This window comes from Barbus barbus (assembly GCF_936440315.1).
Source record: "Barbus barbus genome assembly, chromosome: 9".
In the NCBI taxonomy this organism is placed as follows: Eukaryota; Metazoa; Chordata; class Actinopteri; order Cypriniformes; family Cyprinidae; genus Barbus; species Barbus barbus.
In genome coordinates, this window is record NC_136737.1 from 22,679,077 (window position 1) to 22,701,881 (window position 22,805).

The 22,805-nt window shown below is 38.8% G+C and overlaps 1 protein-coding gene across 9 annotated transcripts; it reads left to right on the forward strand.

Moving 5' to 3' along the window:
* Positions 1-282: 282 nt before the first annotated feature.
* LOC306875455 (85/88 kDa calcium-independent phospholipase A2-like) lies at positions 283-22,733 on the forward strand. Of its 9 annotated transcripts, XM_079426027.1 has the most exons (19): positions 372-403; positions 882-993; positions 1,728-1,942; positions 2,208-2,423; positions 7,156-7,336; positions 7,421-7,608; positions 7,686-7,782; positions 7,856-8,038; positions 10,303-10,411; positions 11,315-11,431; positions 12,789-12,879; positions 12,958-13,121; positions 13,274-13,424; positions 17,335-17,471; positions 17,649-17,723; positions 17,909-18,063; positions 19,297-19,464; positions 19,604-19,677; positions 20,537-21,637. In XM_079426027.1, the coding sequence occupies exons 3-19, from the start codon at positions 1,734-1,736 to the stop codon at positions 20,676-20,678; spliced, it is 2,457 nt and encodes an 818-aa protein (XP_079282153.1). In that variant the 5' UTR covers positions 372-403; positions 882-993; positions 1,728-1,733; the 3' UTR covers positions 20,679-21,637. The 9 variants fall into 9 exon arrangements, with proteins under 9 accessions (XP_079282157.1, XP_079282152.1, XP_079282154.1 ...); XM_079426031.1 differs by lacking the exons at positions 882-993; positions 17,649-17,723 and adding an exon at positions 22,619-22,733 and having other exon boundaries at positions 283-403; positions 20,537-20,576; XM_079426026.1 differs by lacking the exon at positions 882-993 and having other exon boundaries at positions 283-403.
* The last annotated feature ends 72 nt before the right edge of the window (positions 22,734-22,805 follow it).

Consider the following 22,805-nt stretch of genomic DNA (forward strand, 5'->3'; position numbering starts at 1 on the left):
GACAACATAAAGGTCGAATGTATACAAAACGTTCCTTAATATTAATTTTAGGTTTTTGATTTTATTTTTATAACCATTATGTATTTTATTTAAAAATAAAAACGGGAGAGTTACATCAATTTTAAATAAATAACAGCTTGGCTATCCAAAAAGTCTCAAAACAACTCGTTCGTAACATTTAAAAAGCCTGAATAGAAGTTGCATTTTGTCGATGTAAAACACCCCCTCAGCCTCATTGGCTGGAATGGCGGTTGCGCATTCTGATTGGCTTCTCCGTCTGTCAGTCATGCTTACACAAGGTTGGTTGTGACGCACTGATTGTTGATGTGTCTTGTCAAAAGTCAGCAACAATCTGCTGAGTTTTTATATTCGTAACCGTAAGGGATAATGAAATAGCGACAAGGTAAGGTGTTTAGCGAAGGATAAAATGTAATATGCGATTTGGAGATTTAATATTTCATGGGGAATTAAGACTTAAATGTGGCATTTAAGTGCTGGCTGGTGACTTCTCAAGTTCTCGTGCACGGATGACTGTTAAACTGGTTTGTGGCTGGCAGTTTTGAGAAACAAGTTTTGTTTTTTGTCAGTTGTATAGTGATAATGAAAAGCCAGCGAATAAACGGCGAGCTGTAAAATGCTAGCAGTTTAGGTGACAATTTCGTTTGCGATATGAATGTAACATTATTTGGTGCATGCGTCTAAAAAACATACCACTTTATCAAGCCAGTCAAATATTGAACGCGTACGGTAAACGTTCCTGCGGATGCCTGTGGTTGCAGTTTTGGTCAGCACTAATTTGGCCTCATTTGCATTAGCAGCTACAGTTTGATCATGTAGCGTTGTCTTCAGACTCAGCTCCTCCCTGCTTACTTTAATCCCAGATACGGATGGTGATGATCAGCAGGAGTGTCCAGACTTGATCCTGGAGGGCCAGCTGTCCTGCAGAGTTTAGATACATCCCAGGTTAAACACACCTGAACCCAGCTAATCAAGGTGGACATTGGAATACAGTATATTAGTACATCACTTCATGCATCTTAAAGGCATAGTTCACCAAAAAAAAAAGAAAATATTGTCATTAATTACTCACCCTCATGTCGTTCCAAACCCGTAAGACCTTCGTTTATCTTCAGAACACACATTAAGATATTCTCGATGAAATCCGAGAGCTTTCTGACTCTGCATAGACAGCAACACAACTGACACGTTCAAGGCCCAGAAAGGTTGTAAGGACATCATTAAAATAGTCCATCAGTGGTTCAACCGTAATGTTACAAAGCTACGAGAATACTTAGACAAAATGCATCGTGGTGCTCTCGTGAATGCACGTCAGAGAGTAACACAACAGAGAAGAAATGGATAAAGTCATTATGTTTACTGCCTTTCTGGGCTTTAAACGTCTCAGTTGCATTGCTATCTATGCTGCACGATGAACTTGAACAATGTGCAGTAAACGGTAAAACTGCACTACAAACCAGTGTGCTCATAATTAAGATAATACACAATTATGGTAAAGACACACCAATTTGCAATATCAAGCAGCATAATGAGTGGTTTTGTACAGCTAAAAATAGCTGGACACAAATAAGGAAGCAATTTTATATATATATATATATATGTATGGACGGAAGGTGCAATTACTATTATTTTTTCTCAAAATTATGTGATTTGTCAAATATGAAAACCCTGATCAGTGTATCAGTTTCCACTTCTTTTTCTTACTCCAGGTCACCATGCAGTTCCTGGGCCGTATACTGGACACGGTGAGCTCCGTGTCGACTCTGTTCTCCAACCCGTACCGTGTGAGGGATGTGCAGCTGACGGATTACAATGGCAAAGTGCTACTGAAACAGGAGGGCAGGCTGGTCCTGTACAAGAACCAACAGAGCCATTCATGGGACTGCCTGCTTCTCTGCCCTGAGTCTCCATCTGTGGCTCTGAGGTGAGACCCTTTAGTTAAGCTTCACAATACAGCGTGACCCATCTTCAGTCAAGAAATTGGTTTCCTGTAAAACGTCACTAGTGTCCTGTGATTTCATCATAATCTTGCAAATAACCCCATATCGCTTCACAATATGTCAAACAGATTTTCTTTCCCATCAGCCACCACCCTGAATATGGCTTTTCATTGTCACCCACTTCATTAGCTCATCATTTGTGGGTTTCCAGAATGACTGGAACTGTGATTTTGATATCTTTGTGCTCAGGATGTTCCAGGTAGCTTCAGAGGGAGACGCCATGAATTGGTTTCCTCAGTACGCCCTCAAACTCCGCCCATTTTATGATATGCTCCGCCCACCGCTGAAACCTGAAATGTTCCAGCCAATCGTGGACTGCGTGCGGAATCACCCCGACTGGAGCTCGGCTCACATCGCCGTGGACACTGGACTGAGAGACTGTCTCAAACACAATTACGTTTTGAGGTGAGACATCAGGCTAATGCATTTATTTATTTATGATGAGAACAGATTAACAGAGACCATGCGTTACTTTTCATGTTCAACACACACCCTGCAGTGACAGCGGAGGCCACTAAACACTAGGGGTGGGAGAGAAAAAAATCGATCCATCGATGCATCGCGATTCTCTCTCCAACGATTCTGGATCGATTCTGAGCTTAGTTTTTAACCAGATGTGCAATGACGCTGAGTTGCCTTTAGAAACACCGGTATTCTGCTTGCTTCCAATTCCTCACACACATACACCACTCGTACCTTCCGTAAAATAATCTTTCATAAAGTTCGGAAAGGTTGAAGTGAATTACAACGACATTGATGTTACAATTGAAGTGTGCGGTCTGGCCCATCGGTATTTTCCTTACAAATGCTCTACGAAGTCATAATTCATGTGGTTTGGAATGCAGTGGACACATATTTCAAATATGAACCTCACTAACAGAAGGCTGCTTTCAATTTCAAATGCTGACGCGTGCTTTGTTTGTGTAGACTGCTCGCGTATGCGGCTGTGCGCGATTCCATGGTTTAATGTATTCGCGTCTCAAAATGGTTTTATGAGGCAAAATTAATGTAAACACAGCCAGTTATGTGCTAAGGGATTAAACGGACGGGACAAACCACATTACTTATATTTCAAAAGAGATCTATGCGTGAATGCAGGTTAATAGATCTCCCGCTGTCTATGATGTCATAGTAAAAAACAACTCTGCTAAAAAAAACAATAGAAAATGTATTAATGGTTATAATGGGAATTGTATTGGTTTTAATGGAAACTATAATGGTGTCTACTGGTATATGATGGATTCTATTGGTGGGATGTTTATTTCCTATTGAAAAAATGCCCAAATCACACTACAAAAAGGAATTTTGTAATGGTTTTACTGGAAAAAAAGGGGGGGGGGGGGGGGGGGGGGTCGTGACTCCCAGATTCGGAATCGGATCGAATCGTGAGGTGACTAAAGATTCCCACCCCTAATATGTGGAGTCTAGACATTTATAAATATGATTAAAAGATGAATATGAGACAAAACTACAGAATGTCACATTTTATTATTGAGTGATTCAACACATAGATGTTTTACCAGCTAAGAACTTCAGCACTTTTAGAGTTTCATCCCTCTATCTGATGTGAGCATAAGTATTGGAGCAGTTGCCTCACAGGTCTTTCTAAGTGATCAGCTGTGTCCTGTTGCATTAATTCTTCAGATATTAAAAGCAGGGAATGTGTCGTATCAGTTATATCCATTACTTCTGTATTCTGAATCCTGCATTCGATGATGACACACAAACCAGGATGAAGACGAGGGAGCTGACTTTGAGAGAAAAGCAAACAATTTGGATGCTAAAAGAAAACAAAGGGCATGGAAACCACCAGCAACCAACAACGACCTGATCGGCTGAGAAAACAACAGTAGTTGATGACAGACAAATCATAAAAGCTGTGAAAATGAACCCTAAAAGACATGTCTGTAAAATCACCAACAACTTCCAGAAAGTTGGGGTGATGCTCTGACAATCTACTGTCCTCAGGAGACTTTGACACAGAATTACAGATGCTACACAGCAAGATGCAAACCTCTGACCAGCACCAAAAATAGAAAGGCAAGATTAGAGTTTGCAAAAAAGCACAAAGGTGAGCCAGAAGAGTTTTGGAACTGTGTTTATGGACCGATGAGACAAAGATGAACCTTTATCTAAGTGATGGGAAAGCAAAAATGTGGAGAAAAAAAGGGAACTGCAAATGATCCCAAGCATACAGCCTCATCTGTAAAGCATGGTGGAGGTGGTGTCATGGCATGGGCATGCATGGCTGTCTCTGGAACAGGCCCTCTCAACTTTACTGGTGACTTAATGTGTGATGACAGTAGCAGAATGAATTTGGAAGGGTACAAAACCATCTTGCCTACCAATATTGAAGAAAATGCCACCAGATTCATTGGGAAGTGCTTCATATTGCATCAGGACAATGACCCAAAACACCCTGCCAGTTCAGTCAAGGAATTTATAAGAGCAAAGAAATGGAAAGTCTTAGATTGCCCAAGCCAATCTCCAGATTTAAATCTGATTGAACATGAATTTCACCAGCTGAAGAGGAGAGTAAAGGCAGAAACTCCCAAAAACAAGCAACAACTGGAATTGGCTGCATTAAAGGCTGAGAAATGTATTTCAAAGGATGAGATCAAGAGTCTGGTGATGTCTATGGGTCACAGACTCACTGCTGTGATTGTGTTCAAGGGATCTGCAACTAAATAATAGCTTTTAATCTTTTATATCTGCCTTAAGTTCAGCTGTCCCAATACTTATGCTCACATCAATGAGTGGGATGAACTCCAAAAGTGCTGTTCTTTTTATTTGGTAAAACATGTATGTGTTGAAACGGCTAATAATAAAATGTGACATTCTGTAGTTATGTCTCATATTCATCTTTTATTCATTTATTTGCAAATATCTCGACTCCACAGACAACAGAGCAATTTTGTCTTCACTGTTCCAATACTTATGGAGGGCACTGTATATAAATATAAATATATATATATATATATATATACACACACACACATACACACACACACACACACACACACACACACACATACGTATATATATATATATATATATATATATATATATATATATATATATATATATATATATATATATATATATATATATATATGTGTGTATATGAATATCAGGGCTTAAAGATCTCTGGCATGTGGCTGTGTAAAATAAAGATAGTCCTAACTTACATTTAAAAAAAAACTTGCTGATGTCACTTTCGAGTTCATGAGTTCGCCTACCATTGGTATGAGAGGAACACAGCTTTCACTCTCAACCAAACTAACATTACTAACCATCAGAAGTTTTTGCTCTCATAAACACGAGACGCGCATTATAGCAGAGGAATGGAAAAGAAGCGTCTGCGTCTCGAGCGCGCGACACATTGAAAAAGCTAGCTATCTAGCGCCATATTTACATAGAAAAGCTATTAAAAAAGCAGCCGAGCTTTGTAAACAGCTAAAAATAATCATGTCATCCATAAGATGATTGCCAGAACAAATTTACCGGTAATTTTGAAAAGGATAATAATTTACCAGTAAAGACTGTGTGAAAGGGGCTAAACTCTTCCTCTGCATATGTGGTGAGTTTACGTTCATCTGGGGAAGCTGTGCGTTATCTCACTAGATTTGTAATGTAAAACGTTAATAAACCATAAATCATTTGTAAACCTTAAATATGTGTAATTATGCGATTGATTGTACATCGCAATTTCAAAATAAAAGTTCTGACTGCCTGTGGCCAAACATTAAAATTAAATTGATTTAAATGTCGTTGAATCACATGAAACATCACCAGGCCATTGGCGCCCTCTGCAGGTATTTTTTTTATTATAATATAGGCATATTACGTGCATTTTAACAGTGAAACCATGTAATTAACAATAAAACTATGTAATTACTTGGTTTTGATGCTTTATTTGATCTAATTCTTATTGCCTCACATTAGTTTATATATAAATTTAATCATATTAAAGCCTGTTTTTCAGCTCATAATTTTCCAAGTGTATGATACAGCTAGCTTTCTTCAAGTCAATTATATATTCAGGAATAAAAATCAGTTTGAATAAGGAAAGCAGTAACTTTGCCATAGTATCCTATCAAATATTAAAGTTGCCACAGTCATTGCGTTCGTGGCATGTGCAGCACTTTATTTGTACCATTTTGTTTTATTAGTTTATTTATCAGGTAGTTTCAAGGAAAATGTTTTTGTTGTTGTTGTTTGTTCGCCAAATAACCCTGTGTATGTGTCCACCCCCGCAACCCCCCAACCCTCGGAAAAAAGTTCAGGCTCAGGATTTTTTTTGCTTTAACCCCTGGTATATGTGTGTATGTGTGTATGTCCTTTTAATTTGAGTTAGTTTTAGAAGTTTTGTTGTATGTTTTTGTGATATTTAATAGGTTTTTTTTGTTTTTGTCTATTAATAATACATGATTATATTTTTTAATTTTGAATAATTTTTATTTCAGTTTGTTTTTTATACTTTAAGCTGAACTAAATGAAAAGGTTTATTTAAAATATTTGAATTCAGTTTAGATTATTTTAAGTAAAACAATACTATATTTATTCATTTATTTATGTTCTTCTGTGATTTTTAGATTTAGTTTTAGAGTAAGTTAATTGTATTATTCATGGATGATTCATGTGCATTTTTTCATTAATTAAATAAAATATGTTGTAATAATCATTTAAATAAATAAATAATGAGTGGGCAATATAAACACAATACATATGTTTATTGAAATGTGTAAAACTTGAAAATGTAAAGGAATTAATTAAGAAAGGTAATCTAGATCTTTTTATACTGTTTTTAAGCACCTTTTTCCTTTATTAGTTAATTTTAAACAGTCCCATGATTTAATTTGTACAAGTAGAAATATTCCATGCAGTCTCTCAATTAAGAGCTTATGAAGTTAAATTAAAAATATAGAAATAATCAACAAAACACAACTTTACAATGGTTTTCCACAGAGTTTAACATGTCGCACCACAGGACGTCAACTTCTTATTTGCTGCTTATTTTGTACTCTTTTCTAAGAATATATTTTTTTTAAAAACCAAAATCTTTGCTGAGTCTGATTATAAACATTAAATCAAGAACGAAATATTCAAAATTCTGATCGTCTGTGGCCCCTTGCAGTCAGATGAACGCCCGTGACGCCCAGGGTCAGACCCCACTGCACCTGGCGTGCGAGAGAGGAAATGTGGGCTGCGTGCGCGAGCTCCTGGAGGAGTGTCAGGCTCGCACAGACATCAAGGACAAGAACGGAGAGACACCCATGCACTGCGCTGCTAAACAAGACTCCGTTGTTATTATAGAGGTGAGAGGTCAGCTTAGGGCTTGCATACAATCCGCTGAATGCCAAATTGGGGCGTCTGTAATTGTGTATTTTTGTCGCTCGTAGGTATTGTGTGCACAGATGTGCGTGGGTGTGAACGAGTTGAACGCCGCTGGGGAAACACCAATGCACATTGCATGCCGTCTCGGGAGGGTCGAGGCCGTCAAGGGCCTGCTTGGGGGAGGAGCCTGCTGTGACATCATGGGAAGCAATGGCTATCCGATCCACACCGCCATGAAGTTTAGTGAGAAAAGGTGCAGAAGAAGAATCTTTTTGTCGCTTTTAATTGAAAATTCACTTGCAGGCTTATACATCAGTCTCTCTCCTTTAGTTGTGCCGAAGCAATTTTAAACACCAACCCAAATCAACTTCTGGCGGAGGATCCGATTTACGGCGGAACGCCTCTTCACTGGGCCAAGACTGCCGAGGTCAGGAATACTTCCTGTACTTGAGGAATTCTAAGTGTTAGTTATTTGACTGTCCTGTGTGTGCTCTCTCTAGATGAGCCGTGTGCTGCTGGACCGAGGATGTAACGTCAACTACCTGAGTAAGACCGGAGAGAGTCCGTTACACATCCTGACCAAGAGGGGGCGTTTTGAGGCCGCAATGACACTGCTGACCCATGGAGCCGACCCCAACATTAAGGGTCAGGATGGAAACACAGCACTGCACCTCGCCATGAAGGTATGAGAGAGCATTTCATAAAGCCTGTCAAGAACATTTCTGGCTCGTATTTCACCTCAATATATATGTAAAGTAATATTATACACTTTTAAAAATCTATTAAAATATATATGTGTCATTTATATTGTAAAACGTGTCATTATAGTGCTTGTTATACTGCCTTTAATCTGTAAAAAAAAAAAAAAAGATTAAAATAAAAAAATTAAAAAATAAAGTGAAAAGTAAAAATGACTAAAGTAAAAAAAAAAAAAAAAAAAAAATATATATATATACATGCATGCATATATACAGTGGGTACGGAAAGTATTCAGACCCCCTTAAATTGTTCACTCTTTGTTATATTGCAGCCATTTGCTAAAATCATTTAAGTTCATTTTTTTCCCTCATTAATGTACACACAGCACCCCATATTGACAGAAAAACACAGAATTGTTGACATTTTTGCAGATTTATTAAAAAAGAAAAGCTGAAATATCACATGGTCCTAAGTATTCAGACCCTTTGCTGTGACACTCATATATTTAACTCAGGTGCTGTCCATTTCTTCGGATCATCCTTGAGATGGTTCTACACCTTCATTTGAGTCCAGCTGTGTTTGATTATACTGACTGGACTTGATTAGGAAAGCCACACACCTGTCTATATAAGACCTTACAGCTCACAGTGCATGTCAGAGCAAATGAGAATCATGAGGTCAAAGGAACTGCCTGAAGAGCTCAGAGACAGAATTGTGGCAAGGCACAGATCTGGCCAAGGTTACAAAAAAAATTCTGCTGTACTTAAGGTTCCTAAGAGCACAGTGGCCTCCATAATCCTTAAATGGATGACGTTTGGGACGACCAGAACCCTTCTTAGAGCTGGCAGTCCGGCCAAACTGAGCTATCGGGGGAGAAGAGCCTTGGTGAGAGAGGTAAAGAAGAACCCAAAGATCACTGTGGCTGAGCTCCAGAGATGCAGTCGGGAGATGGGAGAAAGTTGTAGAAAGTCAACCATCACTGCAGCCCTCCACCAGTCGGGGCTTTATGGCAGAGTGGCCCGACGGAAGCCTCTCCTCAGTGCAAGACACATGAAAGCCCGCATGGAGTTTGCTAAAAAACACCTGAAGGACCACAAGATGGTGAGAAATCAGATTCTCTGGTCTGATGAGACCAAGATAGAACTTTTTGGCCTTAATTCTAAGCGGTATGTGTTGAGAAAACCAGGCACTGCTCATCACCTGTCCAATACAGTCCCAACAGTGAAGCATGGTGGTGGCAGCATCATGCTGTGGGGGTGTTTTTCAGCTGCAGGGACAGGACGACTGGTTGCAATCGAGGGAAAGATGAATGCGGCCAAGTACAGGGATATCCTGGACGAAAACCTTCTCCAGAGTGCTCAGGACCTCAGACTGGGCCGAAGGTTTACCTTCCAACAAGACAATGACTCTAAGCACACAGCTAAAATAACGAAGGAGTGGCTTCACAACAACTCTGTGACTGTTCTTGAATGGCCCAGCCAGAGCCCTGACTTAAACCCAATTGAGCATCTCTGGAGAGACCTAAAAATGGCTGTCCACCAACGTTTACCATCCAACCTGACAGAACTGGAGAGGATCTGCAAGGAGGAATGGCAGAGGATCCCCAAATCCAGGTGTGAAAAACTTGTTGCATCTTTCCCAAAAAGACTCATGGCTGTATTAGATCAAAAGGGTGCTTCTACTAAATATTGAGCAAAGGGTCTGAATACTTAGGACCATGTAATATTTCAGTTATTCTTTTTTAATAAATCTGCAAAAATGTCAACAATTCTGTGTTTTTCTGTCAATATGGGGTGCTGTGTGTACATTAATGAGGAAAAAAAAAATGAACTTAAATGATTTTAGCAAATGGCTGCAATATAACAAAGAGTGAAAAATTGAAGGGGGTCTGAATACTTTCCGTACCCACTGTATATATGGGCTGGGCGATATACGAACGCGTTTCTCATGCGCATCTCGTCAGTAAATCCGGTTCCGTGATTAGCGGTAAATCTCCATCACCTGCTTTCAAATGAAGCAGCATTTAATAAACAGAGCCATAATTCACTGACAAGCTATGCAATGTTGTGTTCATTATCAAAGGCCATTGATCTGCGATAATGAACACGATATTGCGTAGCTTGTCAGTATATCGAGATATCGCCCAGCCCTAATTAAGAATTCTAAATTAATAAGTTAATAGAAATTGTTGGTATAGAGAGCACTTTATTCTGTTTTGTTTTATATGCTGTTTCCTCTGGGCCCACAGTTGGACCACATGGACCTGATCAAAGCTCTCATGGTGTTTGGAGCAGATGTCGAGGTTCACAATGATCTGGGAGAGACACCAGGACTCATCGCTGCTCGTACCAGCAAGGGTGAGAGAGAGAGAGAGAGAGAGAGAGAGAGAGAGAGAGAGAGAGAGAGATGTGAGATTAGACATCAGATTGAAGGCTAGCAGAACAGTCACTAATGTATTCAAGCTCTTTCAATTTCTAGTTGCACAGTGTCACAGGGCTTGTTGTCTAAGTGTGCTGCATGACATCTTTTGAGGTGTTTGCATGCAAGCACAACATTATCTAACCATAAACCGCCATAAACTTTATGTATAAATACAATGCAAGTTTGTGTGCAGTTCATTGACTCACTAATGATTTGCTTTGGTTTTGCTTTAAATGTGAAGTGTTTAATTTCTCAGTCAATCGTAGCATATTTAATGGTTTTAAAGAGACCAGTATTTTTTTCAGAATTAAATTAATTATTTTTATTTATTTATAATAGTTTGTGTAAAAAAAAAGTTTAAAATGCATTTAAAAGAAAGAATACATATTTATTTAAAACATTAATTTATTTAACATTATTTATTCATTTAAAAGTTAGAAATTGTATTTCTTTAAAATGTATATTTACGTAAATTTATTTATTTATTTATCAGTTTATCAAATTATGTACTTTATTTATTTTTTTATTGCAAAATGTTCCCCAAAAAGGTGGGAAATGTCTTCAGCGTTTTAAGGAGCCTACAGTAGATATTCTCTGGAAAACCAGCAGAAGCTGTCTGATAGGTCCCTATGATTTGATTGGCTGTAGTAATCCTTGTGAGCTCGTCACCACAAACTATATGACGCTTGCGTGTCATGACGGTTTTTGCACATCTAGGTGTTTGGACTACAAAAATGAAATGTCATGCTCTTTTGCTTTGTCATTCATGCATTCAGTCAACGTATACTCTTTCCTTCTTCCATGGCATGTGTGTGTCTAATCCTGCGCTTATGCTGAAGGGCCCAACCGTAAGGTGCTCTTGAACATGCTGTTTAGTGTAGGGGCCGAGCGGTGTCACCCCCCATCCCTCAACAGTCCTATCCTCAGTGTCAACAAAGCTCCGCCTCCTGGCATAGGTAAAGCCCCGCCCCCAAACTTTCAGCTTTCCTGCCAGTATCTTTCACCTCTGTCCTTCAGTCATCTTCTGTACTTTTTATGTTGTTATTTCAGTAGTCTTCAGAGAAACAAGTGACTTTGTTCCAAATCCTGGTTAGCTCCTGCCTACATAGGCAGCATACTAAATGAAATGCAATCTAATGAGTGGAACAGTCTATGTAGGCAACAACTCTGTGTTTTACAAATGGGGTTCCTCACATGACTCGACTCACAAATTGACTTCAGTAATGTTTTGGCGTTAGCATGTTGCTAAGCTAACAACATAAGTGCGTGAAACAAAAATATTTGGTAAATTAACGGAATAGTTCACCCAAAAAGGAAAATTACCCTATGATTCACTTACAGTCAAGCCATCCTAGGTGCATGTCTTTCTTCTTTTAGAATCCAGTTGGAGCATCGATATATATATATATATATATATATATATATATATATATATATATATATATATATATATATATATATATATATATATATATAATAAATATATAACTCTGCTTGTATTTGTCTGGAAGAAGAAAGTCATATTTACCTAGGATGGTTTGAGGGTGAGTAACTCATGGGGTAATTTTCATTTTTGGGTGAACTATCCCATTTTTTGGCACACAAGTAAATTGACATTTCTATTGATTTTGAACTCATTGCAGAGCATTCTGGGAGTGCCATAAATATGCTGTCTGCTTTTTGGAACATAATATACAAATTTAAATACTATTTAAATATTAACTAAATATTAATATTTGTCATTAAATATGAATTCGAATAAGTGCTTAATGGCCACCAAAATTGTGTCCTCTCTTTTTCTAAAACTTCCTAAATTTATGATTTAGATTTTTTTTATTTCTTAATTTCTGTGCTAATCGTATTTCAAAATCTGTTTATTTTATTTAAAGATTCCTGTGGTCATAGAAACCAGATTTGCATACCTAGATGCCCCATTTGACTAATCCAGATTTGTCAGCAACAGCTGCCATATTGGAAAGGTCAACATTTTGGGTTGAACTCAAACAATCACTCACCAACCTACTATAATTACACCAACATAAATCCCATGACAGTACAGCCTATGATGCAAACCGGCGAGACAAAAGAGGGTAGTGTTTCACAGTTACGAATGCTGACAAAGCATGGTGCTTGTTGCATCATCACCGGTATGTGTTTACAGGTGTTTATTAACCTTTCCAATTTTATGGACACGTTTGCGTATCACACTTTTTAATAACAGTGGTATCTAGGTATTGCAAATCTATGATAGAGTCAATCTGCCTCCAGTGTGGTTCACTGCTTTCATATCTTTCCCATAATTGGTCCACACAGGGTTTGATGGCATAATGAATGCTGCAGTAGCTGTCACGGCCATGAGTCGCGGATTTGCAGAGGTTGATGGGCTCAAGACAGGAAGCAAGAAGTATGTTACATGCAGTTAACATGGCTAAAAACAAGCCTTCACAGAACTGATCACTCGCTTGCTTTTCTTTTTCTCAAGATCGGACAGATTGCTGTGTCTTGACGGTGGAGGAATAAAGGGACTGGTTCTGATCCAGTTGTTGATCGCTTTGGAGAAGGAGGCAGGACGGCCCATCAGGGAACTCTTTGGCTGGGTGTCTGGAACTAGCACTGGTGGCATACTGGCCCTGTCAATTGTGCACGGTATTTAATGTAGCATGTAGTATTTAAGTACATTTATGACACCATATTGACCAATCAGCATTCAGAACAGAAGGATCCTTTATGTAGTTATAAAATATGTTGACTGTGTGTACATGCTTCAGTATAACTGTGTTTATTGTGTTTGTGAGCAGGTAAATCGATGGAGTATCTGCGCTGTCTGTACTTCAGGATGAAGGAACAGGTATTTAAAGGTTCTCGACCGTATGAGTCTGGCCCTCTGGAGGAATTTCTCAAGAATGAGTTTGGAGAAAATACCAAGATGACGGACGTCACACATCCCAGGTACTTAAGGTTGGGGATTTTATGAAAGCAAACAACACATCCCCCACCAAAACACCTTAGCAACCACTTTTTATTTAGCAAATACCCACAACATCCTTTCAATCCTTTCATCCTTGGCCAGCAGCCATATCACCCTGTAGCCCGGTTGCCCACTGAAGCTAAGCAGGGTTGAGCCTGGTCAGTACCTGGATGGGAGACCTCCTGGGAAAAACTAGGTTGCTGCTGGAAGAGGTGTTAGTGAGGCCAGCAGGAGATGCTCACCCTGCGGTCTGGGTGGGTCCGAACACCCCAGTATAGTGATGGGCACACTATACTGTAAAAAGCACCGTCCTTCGGATGAGACGTTAAACCGAGGTCCTGACTCTCTGTGGTCATTAAAAATCCCAGGATGTCCTTCGAAAAAGAGTAGGGGTGTTACCCTGGCATCCTGGCCAAATTTGCCCATTGGCCTCTGACCATCATGGCCTCTTAATCATCCCCATACACTCATTGGCTTCATCACTCTGTCTCCTCTCCACCAGTAAGCTGGTGTGTGGTGGGTGTTCTGGCAAAATATGGCTGCCGTCGCATCATCCAGGTGGATGCTGCACATTGGTGGTGGATGATGAGATTCCCCCTTGTATATAAAGCGCTTTGTGCAATGATATTACGCAGCGCCTGAAAGAAGTCCCCATCTAGGTAACTTTCAAAGTCACCGGCACTATGTTTGTGTAGTAGAAATAGCACATCATGAATATAAGTTTGAAAATGCATACTGACAGTACGCATTCTATATCTTGCAGTCATGCATTGTAATGATTGCAGAAATCACTTACTCTAGCGACAGCTGTCCGTCAGGTCCACTCGGCATGGGAAGTTTTTTCCAGTTTATTTTGTCAAACCGGAAAAAACATTCGACCACTGCAGGATGCAGCATTACTAAGAGGTCCTCGGATGTTGCGATACATGCCACTTCCTCATCAGGTAGATCAACCCTTGCCATCGATGGCAACACCTGGTCCTACTCGCTACAGCACACGCACTCACTTTCGGTCGGCATGGGCTGGCAAGCCCCACACTTGCACCACCAGTTCGAATCAGCTCTCCTCCTCTCTTCTGCCATAGACTGTTCAGCTACACTTTCCAAACTTTCATGCTGTAAAAGTTCGTCTTCTGTGTATTCAGGTTCAAACAGATATGGTTCAGGTTCTGTACCAAAGGAAATGTTTTCTAAATCGTCTCTTACTAATGTCTCCATGGTTGCAAGGCACGCTCCCTGTGCAAACAGGTGGTCACGTTATACTATTAGCAGGCGCTGCGTAATATCATTGCGCCTGCTGCACCCATGGTACGGCAGCAAAATTCCTTGATTATTACGCCGGAATGACAGTATAGTTCCTAGACATATCAGCCTAGAAAATAGCAACTTTGCATTTTCCGCCAGTCTTAGTACACGATGCAACTACAGAAGAGTCGAGTTTTAAATAGAAAAAATATCGAAACTCTTTAGTCATTTTATAATGAGATGCTAATGGTCTAATCGGATTCAATGATTTATGCTAAGCTATGCTAATTTTGGGACCGCCAGACCCCGCGATCGGCTGAATGGATTCAAAAACGGTAAAACACATCTGTATTACTCTAGGGATGTTGGAAAATGAGCCTATTTCCAAAAAAAGTGGAGTGTTCCTTTAACTTAATCATCTGGAGTCGACGTGATCGTATTGATATTCTAGACGAACTGTGAACAGAATAAAAGCAGATTCATATTCAGTCAGATCTGCTGCGGTTTATTAGCTGCACTCACTGAACAGCGTCCTAATATTAGGGCTTTTAGTCCAAAAAAGTGCACGTACTTGGATAAATACTGATATATTTGCACTAGAGCTTCGCCCGTGTCTAATAAACCTTTAAAAGTGTCTTCCCGGAACATTCACAGCTGCGTTCAGCTGCTGACAGAGCAGACAGTTACCGTGTTTTGGTAACAGATCCACAAACAGTCTTTTCAACTACACAGTATTATTTCTGTATTACAGTCATTCATAAGTTAATAGTTCAGATATAAACACCGATGTTTATGGTAGCGATCAAAATAGACCTTTAGAAAGTTAACTGGCGCTTCAAATAACGTTTGTGTCGATTGCATTGTTTAGCCACTAGGTGCAGAGAAGTGACTTAAAAATGTATTTGTGATTGAATCAAGAGATTCGTTTAAAAACACTGATTCATCCGGTAAAGAAACAAGTGAAGTATTTATGAGTGAGACATTAAATCATTCAAACCACTTTTTCATAATTTTAATATGAACTAAATATATTAGAAATATATATTAATTTAAATGTTTAATAATTTGTTCAAATTAAACACTTTTAAATAGACTGCAGCAATAATATTTTGTCACATTATTTTGTTTCGTGGGAAAATCGTGATCTCTGTTTGAGACAAAAAAAAATCGTGACTCTCAATTTATCCAGAATCGTGCAGCTGTAGTATGTGGCTGAATGCAGACCTTTGGTAAATATCTAACATGAATAACTTTATCCTAACACTACATAATTTTCAAGCTAGTTTGCCTATTCACCAGGGATTTAAGTTGGGAAAGTAGTGTAAAGTTATGTGCTCGGTGACAGAAAAGTGTGTGTGTTCATGCCTTGCCGCCAAACCCCCCTGTTGCCATCACACAAGTGGTACTCCCAAAAAATTTCAAAGGTTGGCAGGTCTGGCAATGCCTCATAAATCACCAGAAAACTAAAATAATGCCCTAGTAACCACTTGAAACACCAGCATTGCATCAGCTTCCTACTGCCAGTGCTCTGGCACCCACCCTAAATACCCATGCAACCTCTCGGAACATCATGCCCTTACAACCACAAGAAACACCCTAACAACTGCCTAGCAAACCAAAACTTCTAAGTTGTGCCCTTGCAAAGACCCAGAACAACCTATCAACCACCTACAGTAGCAATGCTCTAACAACTACCTAAAACCTAGCAAATAACCTAGCAAGAATTTCCCTAGAATGCCCTAGAATCTGTTACAACCCAGCAATGATCCACTGTAGCAACCACCCAGAACTCTTTAGAAATGTCTTCGGGATGACTCTGAACACACCACCGACTACACCAACGTAACATCACCCTGGCAATAGAAGCAGCCCTTTCCTCCAAAGGTTTTTTTTAATTTATTTTTTTTAAATGGGCCACCGAATTACAATAACAGCCTCTGCCTATCAACCTCCAGAACATCCTAACAATGCCCAAGCAAAACCCTAGAATTCCCTGTTAACCACTTAGCAATGCTCGAGCAACCACCTAGAAAAACAATCACTCAAAATGTCCTAGCTATGCCTTAGCAGTGACCCAATACACCCTAGCAATGCCCTACTGTAGCAGCCGCCCAGAATGTCTTTTGTGATGACTATGAACACCCCTTAGCAACACTTTTGTAATGCCCTAGCAACTATAGCCATAACTTATACTAATTGGCTTATTTATTTATTATTTATTTTATTTATTCATTTAGCTGACGCTTTTATCCAAAGCGACTTACAATTGCTATATATGTCAGAGGTCGCACGCCTCTGGAGCAACTAAGGGTTAAGTGTCTTGCTCAGGGACACAATGGTGTCTCACAGTGGATTCGAACCCGGGTCTCTCACACCAAAGGCATGTGTCTTATCCACTGCGCCATCACCACCCATACCATTGGCAATTGGCAACATTGGTCCTGTCTCAAATGGCACACTTTATTTGAACTTGTGGACTTGCATGTATCCGTTAAATCCACAAGATCGTAGTCTGCCCCATTCGTCATTTTAGTTTTCAGATTAGTACCATTTGGAATGGGACCAGTGAGTTTTGCACAAGCCAACATCACACATATTCTTCAGAAAATGCATGTTTTTAATACAGCTTCTGTCTGTTTTTCTCAGAGTAATGGTGACTAGCGTTCTTGCAGACAGGCATCCTGGAGAACTGCATCTGTTTCGTAATTACGACCCACCAGCCCTGCAAAGAGACCCTCCGTACACATCTACAGCCACATTTCAACCCCTTACTGTGCCGCAGGGTAAATCTCTTTTGTGCTTTTTTTTTATTTTTTTTTTGGGATGTCATTATGCTTATTATCTTTGTGCCGGGGAAAACAATCATGCTCCTGCTCTTTATGAGCATGTTGCCGCACTCTGGGGTTCCTAGTTATCCTCAATCTCAAATGATGCGTAAAGCTTCATTGTCACTGTTGCAGGATGGGAGGACGAAGATCTTTTGGTAGTAGGATGTACTCGACCTCCCAGAAAGCGTAGGAAGGTGACGGATGAAGGTGTGTGTGTGTGACAGAGAGAGAGAGTGTGTGTAGAACGGAGGGGTCACAGTTTTGATGTTTGGTGCGCAGTCGTATCTCACGTTGGAACTAAGGGTCGTTAGTTTGTTTGTGGGAGGCTAATCATCCTGCGCACTCTAGTTTCTCTTTTGTGCTCTTGCTCAGTCACATTCTCTTTCTCTCAGAGCAATTAGTTTGGCGTGCTGCCCGCTCCAGTGGAGCTGCTCCTACGTATTTTCGACCTATGGGTCGTTTTCTGGATGGAGGGCTGCTGGCCAATAACCCAACGCTAGATGCCATGACAGAAATACACCAGTACAACAAAGCCCTGAAGGCACAGGTCTGATAAATCAATTTGGTCTTAAGAATTACCTGTTAAAGACTCACTTTTAGCTAGAAATGTAATTAACTACTACATGTTTCATATGAATATCGCCAATATTTCATACAATGGGTTTTAGTTAGTATAATTAAAATAAATTAAGATGAGAAATTATACTTCTTAAAAAAAAAAATCTAATTGATTACTCTAAATGGGATTTGAAAATCAGATGTGATCCAAAGCCCAAAGTATGCTTTGGTTTTTACTTACACCATATATTTTGCCATCAGAAGAATATGTACCTACTGTTTGCGCAAAGTGTGATTTTATTTCAAACCGTACGTTCTCTGTACTCAATTTTTCTGGACTAGTTAGTCCGCAAGGTGGCAATAGTGGCCTGGGATGTTGTTTCACAGTCAAGAAAAAGAAACTGAAGAGATGGATCAACAACAACCTCAAACTACTAGAGAAGCAAGAACAATAGACAGCCATGTTGACGAACACTTGTTTGAGGGGCAAGAGATACCCACAACTCAAAGAGTACAAACATTTGTATTGGTCATAACTTCTAAAGAGAAATAGTGCAGACACTGGACAAGGATGAAACTTTCTAGTGCGCATATGTCAGTCGCCTGTGTTTGCGCACACTATCAAATGGAGTTGACTATTACCACTTTTCCACCGGAGCCCAATTGGGAACCGGGCTGCGCTTTTCCGCAAGAAAGAACAAGTGATTCCAGTCACAGGTTGGTGTTGGAGAGGACTCTGCTCCCTCCCAAAGAAAACACGAGCCACTTCTGAATGAGTGCCACTCTTGGCCAAGCACCCCGGCTCCAGCCCCAGTGGAAAAGCAGTAAAAGACTATTTGTTGAATTTGGCTGCATGCATATGCTAAGCATTCACGTCAAAACTGAAGTATACATTGGGCTTTAAACAGTGGTGTCCAAACTTGTTCCTGGAAGGCCACTGTCCTGCAAAGTTTAGCTCCAACCCTAATTAAACACAACTGAAGCATCTAATTAAGGTCTTCAAATGTACTAGAAACTTCCAGACAAGTTTATTTTAGCTGGTTGAAGCTAAATTCTGTAGGACATTGGATGTCCAGAACCAGGATTGGTTACAAATGAAACGGACTACTACTTTTCTGCTTCAATGCATGACAATGTCAACCCTGTCTAGAGTCCTCTGGACATTGTTGGAATGGTCTAAATGTATTCCAGTTGAGCGTCCATCTTTTTCTCGCTCCATCAGGGCCGTGAATCAGAGGTGTGCAGGTTAGGTGTGGTCGTCTCATTGGGCACCGGTAAACCTCCTCAGGCGGCGGTAAACTCGGTGGACGTTTTCAGGCCTTCCAATCCACTGGAGCTGGCCAAGACCTTTGTTGGTGTCAGAGAACTGGGCAAGATGCTTGTGGACTGTGTGAGTTTACATATTCAAATTCAGTCACCTGTTTAGAAGTAGCATTGCTTTAGGTATAAGTTGTAGGCACTTTTTAGTGACGGTTGGTTGTGCTGGTGTTATTTTTCATTAAACGCATTGTTTTTGTTTTTTATGTCAGTGTACAGACTCAGATGGGTGTGCAGTGGACCGAGCCCGAGCGTGGTGTGAGATGGCCGATATAAACTATCACAGGTCAGTTGTGAATGACCCTCATTCATAGCCTCATTTGAATGGTTATGATACAGCTTATGCAAATCTCTGCAGTCTTTCTGTTCTGCCCTGTTGTCTGGCCTTTCATGTCTTTTTACTCTCTTCTTTTCTGCATTGTCATGTCCTATCATTTTTTTTCTGACTCGCGACCTCTACTGTCCCACCACTCTTTTGATTTCATTTTGTTTTTCATTTTAATTTTTTCCATCCATTCCCTTCCTTCATTTCTTCTTTCTATAATTCCCTTTCTTCCTCCCCGTCATTTGTTTTCTTCTTTCGTTCCCTTCTTTATGCCTTTTTGTTTTATTTTTTTCTCTACATATTCCTAAAATACCCTTCATTTCTGTCTTTCCCCTCCTTCCCTTCTTCTGTTCTTCCTTCCTTTATTTTACTTTCCTCTTGCCATCCTTCCTTCATTTTTGCTTACCTTTCATTTCCGTCCTTTCTTTTGCTTCCAACCTTCCTTCCTTTATTTCCACCTTCCTACCTACCTTTCATTTCCTTCCTTTCCTATACCTTTCATTTTTTCCTCCTTCCGTCTTTGCTTCTTTCACCGAATTTCTATCATTTACTTCTTTCTATTTTATTTCCTCCCTTCCTACCATTTCCTTCCTTTTATAATTTCCTTTTATAATTTTCCTTCCTTCCTTCCTTCATTCCTACATTTGATTTCACTTAATTTCATGCTTCCATTCATTTCTTCCCTTTTGTTTCTTTCCTTTTCATTTCTTTCCTCTTATCATTTTGTTTCCTATCGTTTCTACATATGATTCAATTTAATTTCTACCTTTTTATTCCATTCCTGTCTTCCTTCTCACATTTGGTGTCATTTCTGCTTCAGGTTGAGTCCTCAGCTGTCTCAGGAGGTGATGCTGGATGAGGTCAGTGATGCCGTGTTAGTTGACATGCTGTGGGAGACTCAGATGTACCTGTTCGAGCACAGAGATGTCATGCAGACCCTCTGCCAGCAGCTTCTAGACTGAGGCTGATAAACAGGGTTTTGGTGGCTTAATATGCATAAATGATTTATCTTATACAGATAATGAATCTGTTTACATGTTGTTCTGACGAGGCATTTATAAAAAATATATATATTTAATTATAACAAGCTTTCCCCATATGTCATAAATACCAGATTGGACCAAGGGTAATGTAACAACATATATGAAGGATTCAGAGTGTCATTTTTATATTGCATTACATTATGAATGCTAAATTGCTCAGTTAACATGTTCTATATTTGACATTTGCATTAAGGTGAACTAAAAAGGAAGTGAGTAGGTGCAATGTTTTTACTCCTTATTTATCAGTATATATGCATTCATTTTGTTCATTTTATCATGTGTGACATTTATAGGGAAATTAACACTTTTTCTGGAATTTTCTTGTGAGAGTCATGGGTCAAAATATAGCCACTGTGATTGAATACTGAGCACTTCCTTGCATTTACTATTTGTTGTGCATTTATCCATACACTTGGATCTTCATAACATTTCTGTGTGCTGTCTCTCGTGTGTTATTTGTGATTTTAAAGAAAAGCCTTGTTTTGTTTTTTTTTGTCATATGTAACCTTGCATACTTGAACATTTTTAAGCTGCAACTGGTAAATTCACCGTCTGTGAAGTATAGAAATGATGAACTAAGATAATGTATAATATACTGACGTTTTTAATAACAAATATGCATAAAGTATAACGTGAAAACGTCTTGTATTTCTCATTAGCCTTGTTGTATTGTTGTTTGGTTTATTGATAACAAATTTACAGTTCATTTTTCTACAAAAAAACAAACTTGGTGATAACATACTAAACACTGGACGTACAGATCTGTTGTTCAGAGACTAAAATAAGCATTTATTGACTTTATACGTGTAACCTGCTGCTGTGGCACTGATGTGAAACCTTGATATAAACTTGAAATAAAAAGCACAGATAATTATTCAAACTGGGATTAGGTCTGGTATTTTCTGTATGTGAAATAACCTTTTGAATTAAATGTGATTTTACTAATATTTTAGTAAATAATACTAATGTAACCTCATATAAATGCAATCAGCATATCCTACAATGTATAAAGCATTAGTTTTTTATTATCTTGAAGTTGTAAATTAAAGATTATTAGAGTATGTTTTACAAGAATCAATCAAGTTTCAATCTTATAAATTACATGTTTAATGCAATGTGTTACTGTTTCTTTGTACTTAATTGTGACATTTGCTAGCAATTTCAGAGTAAAAAAGTGTTTATCTTTCTTTTTCAGTGTGTATGTTGTAATAAGCAGGATTTATGATAATCTAATCAGCTAAAAATCGTTTATTATTTAATGTATCATTTAGTGCTGTCAAACGATTAATCGCAATTAATTGCATCCAAAAAAGTTTGTTTACATAATATATGTGTGTATACTGTGTATATGTATTGTGTAAATACAAACACATGCATCTATATATTTAAGAAAAATGTTGTTTATTAAATATATTTATATATAATTTAAAATATAAATATATATGTAAATATTTTCAAAATATATACTATATGTGTTTGTATTTATATATGCATAATAAATATGCACAGTACACATATATTATGTAAACAAAAACTTTTATTTTGGATGTGATTAATCGTTTGACAGCACTAATATTTAGTGTTATTCAAGTTTATTTAGTATTTCGTATTCTATTATTTTTTTTAAGCTCTACTGTACAACTGGGAGTGTCTTAGAGACTTATTGGTTAAAAATGTATGAGATGTTTTTATTTTTTTTTACTGTAAATATAACTGTACAGCAAAGAAAGATAAACACTCGATACTTCTTAAATAAGTACCTTCAATTTTGTACTTCATTCATTTAATGTTTTATACAATAACTTTTTAGTCTCGTTGCATGACAATGATCAGTAATTAGTTGTTTTCTGTGATTGTAGTCGAGTGTGTCATTAGGTGTAAGCAGCTGAAGCGTCACTTCTACAGCTGTTCTCTGTGTATCTCCTGCCCGTCTGTCAGATGGCCGTCCTTCTCCACGTTCTGTCATTGCACAGGTAAATAATTCAAAACACCAGGCCGTATCAGATGTGGACTCCTCGCTCTCTCTCTTTTACTCGCCCTTTCTTG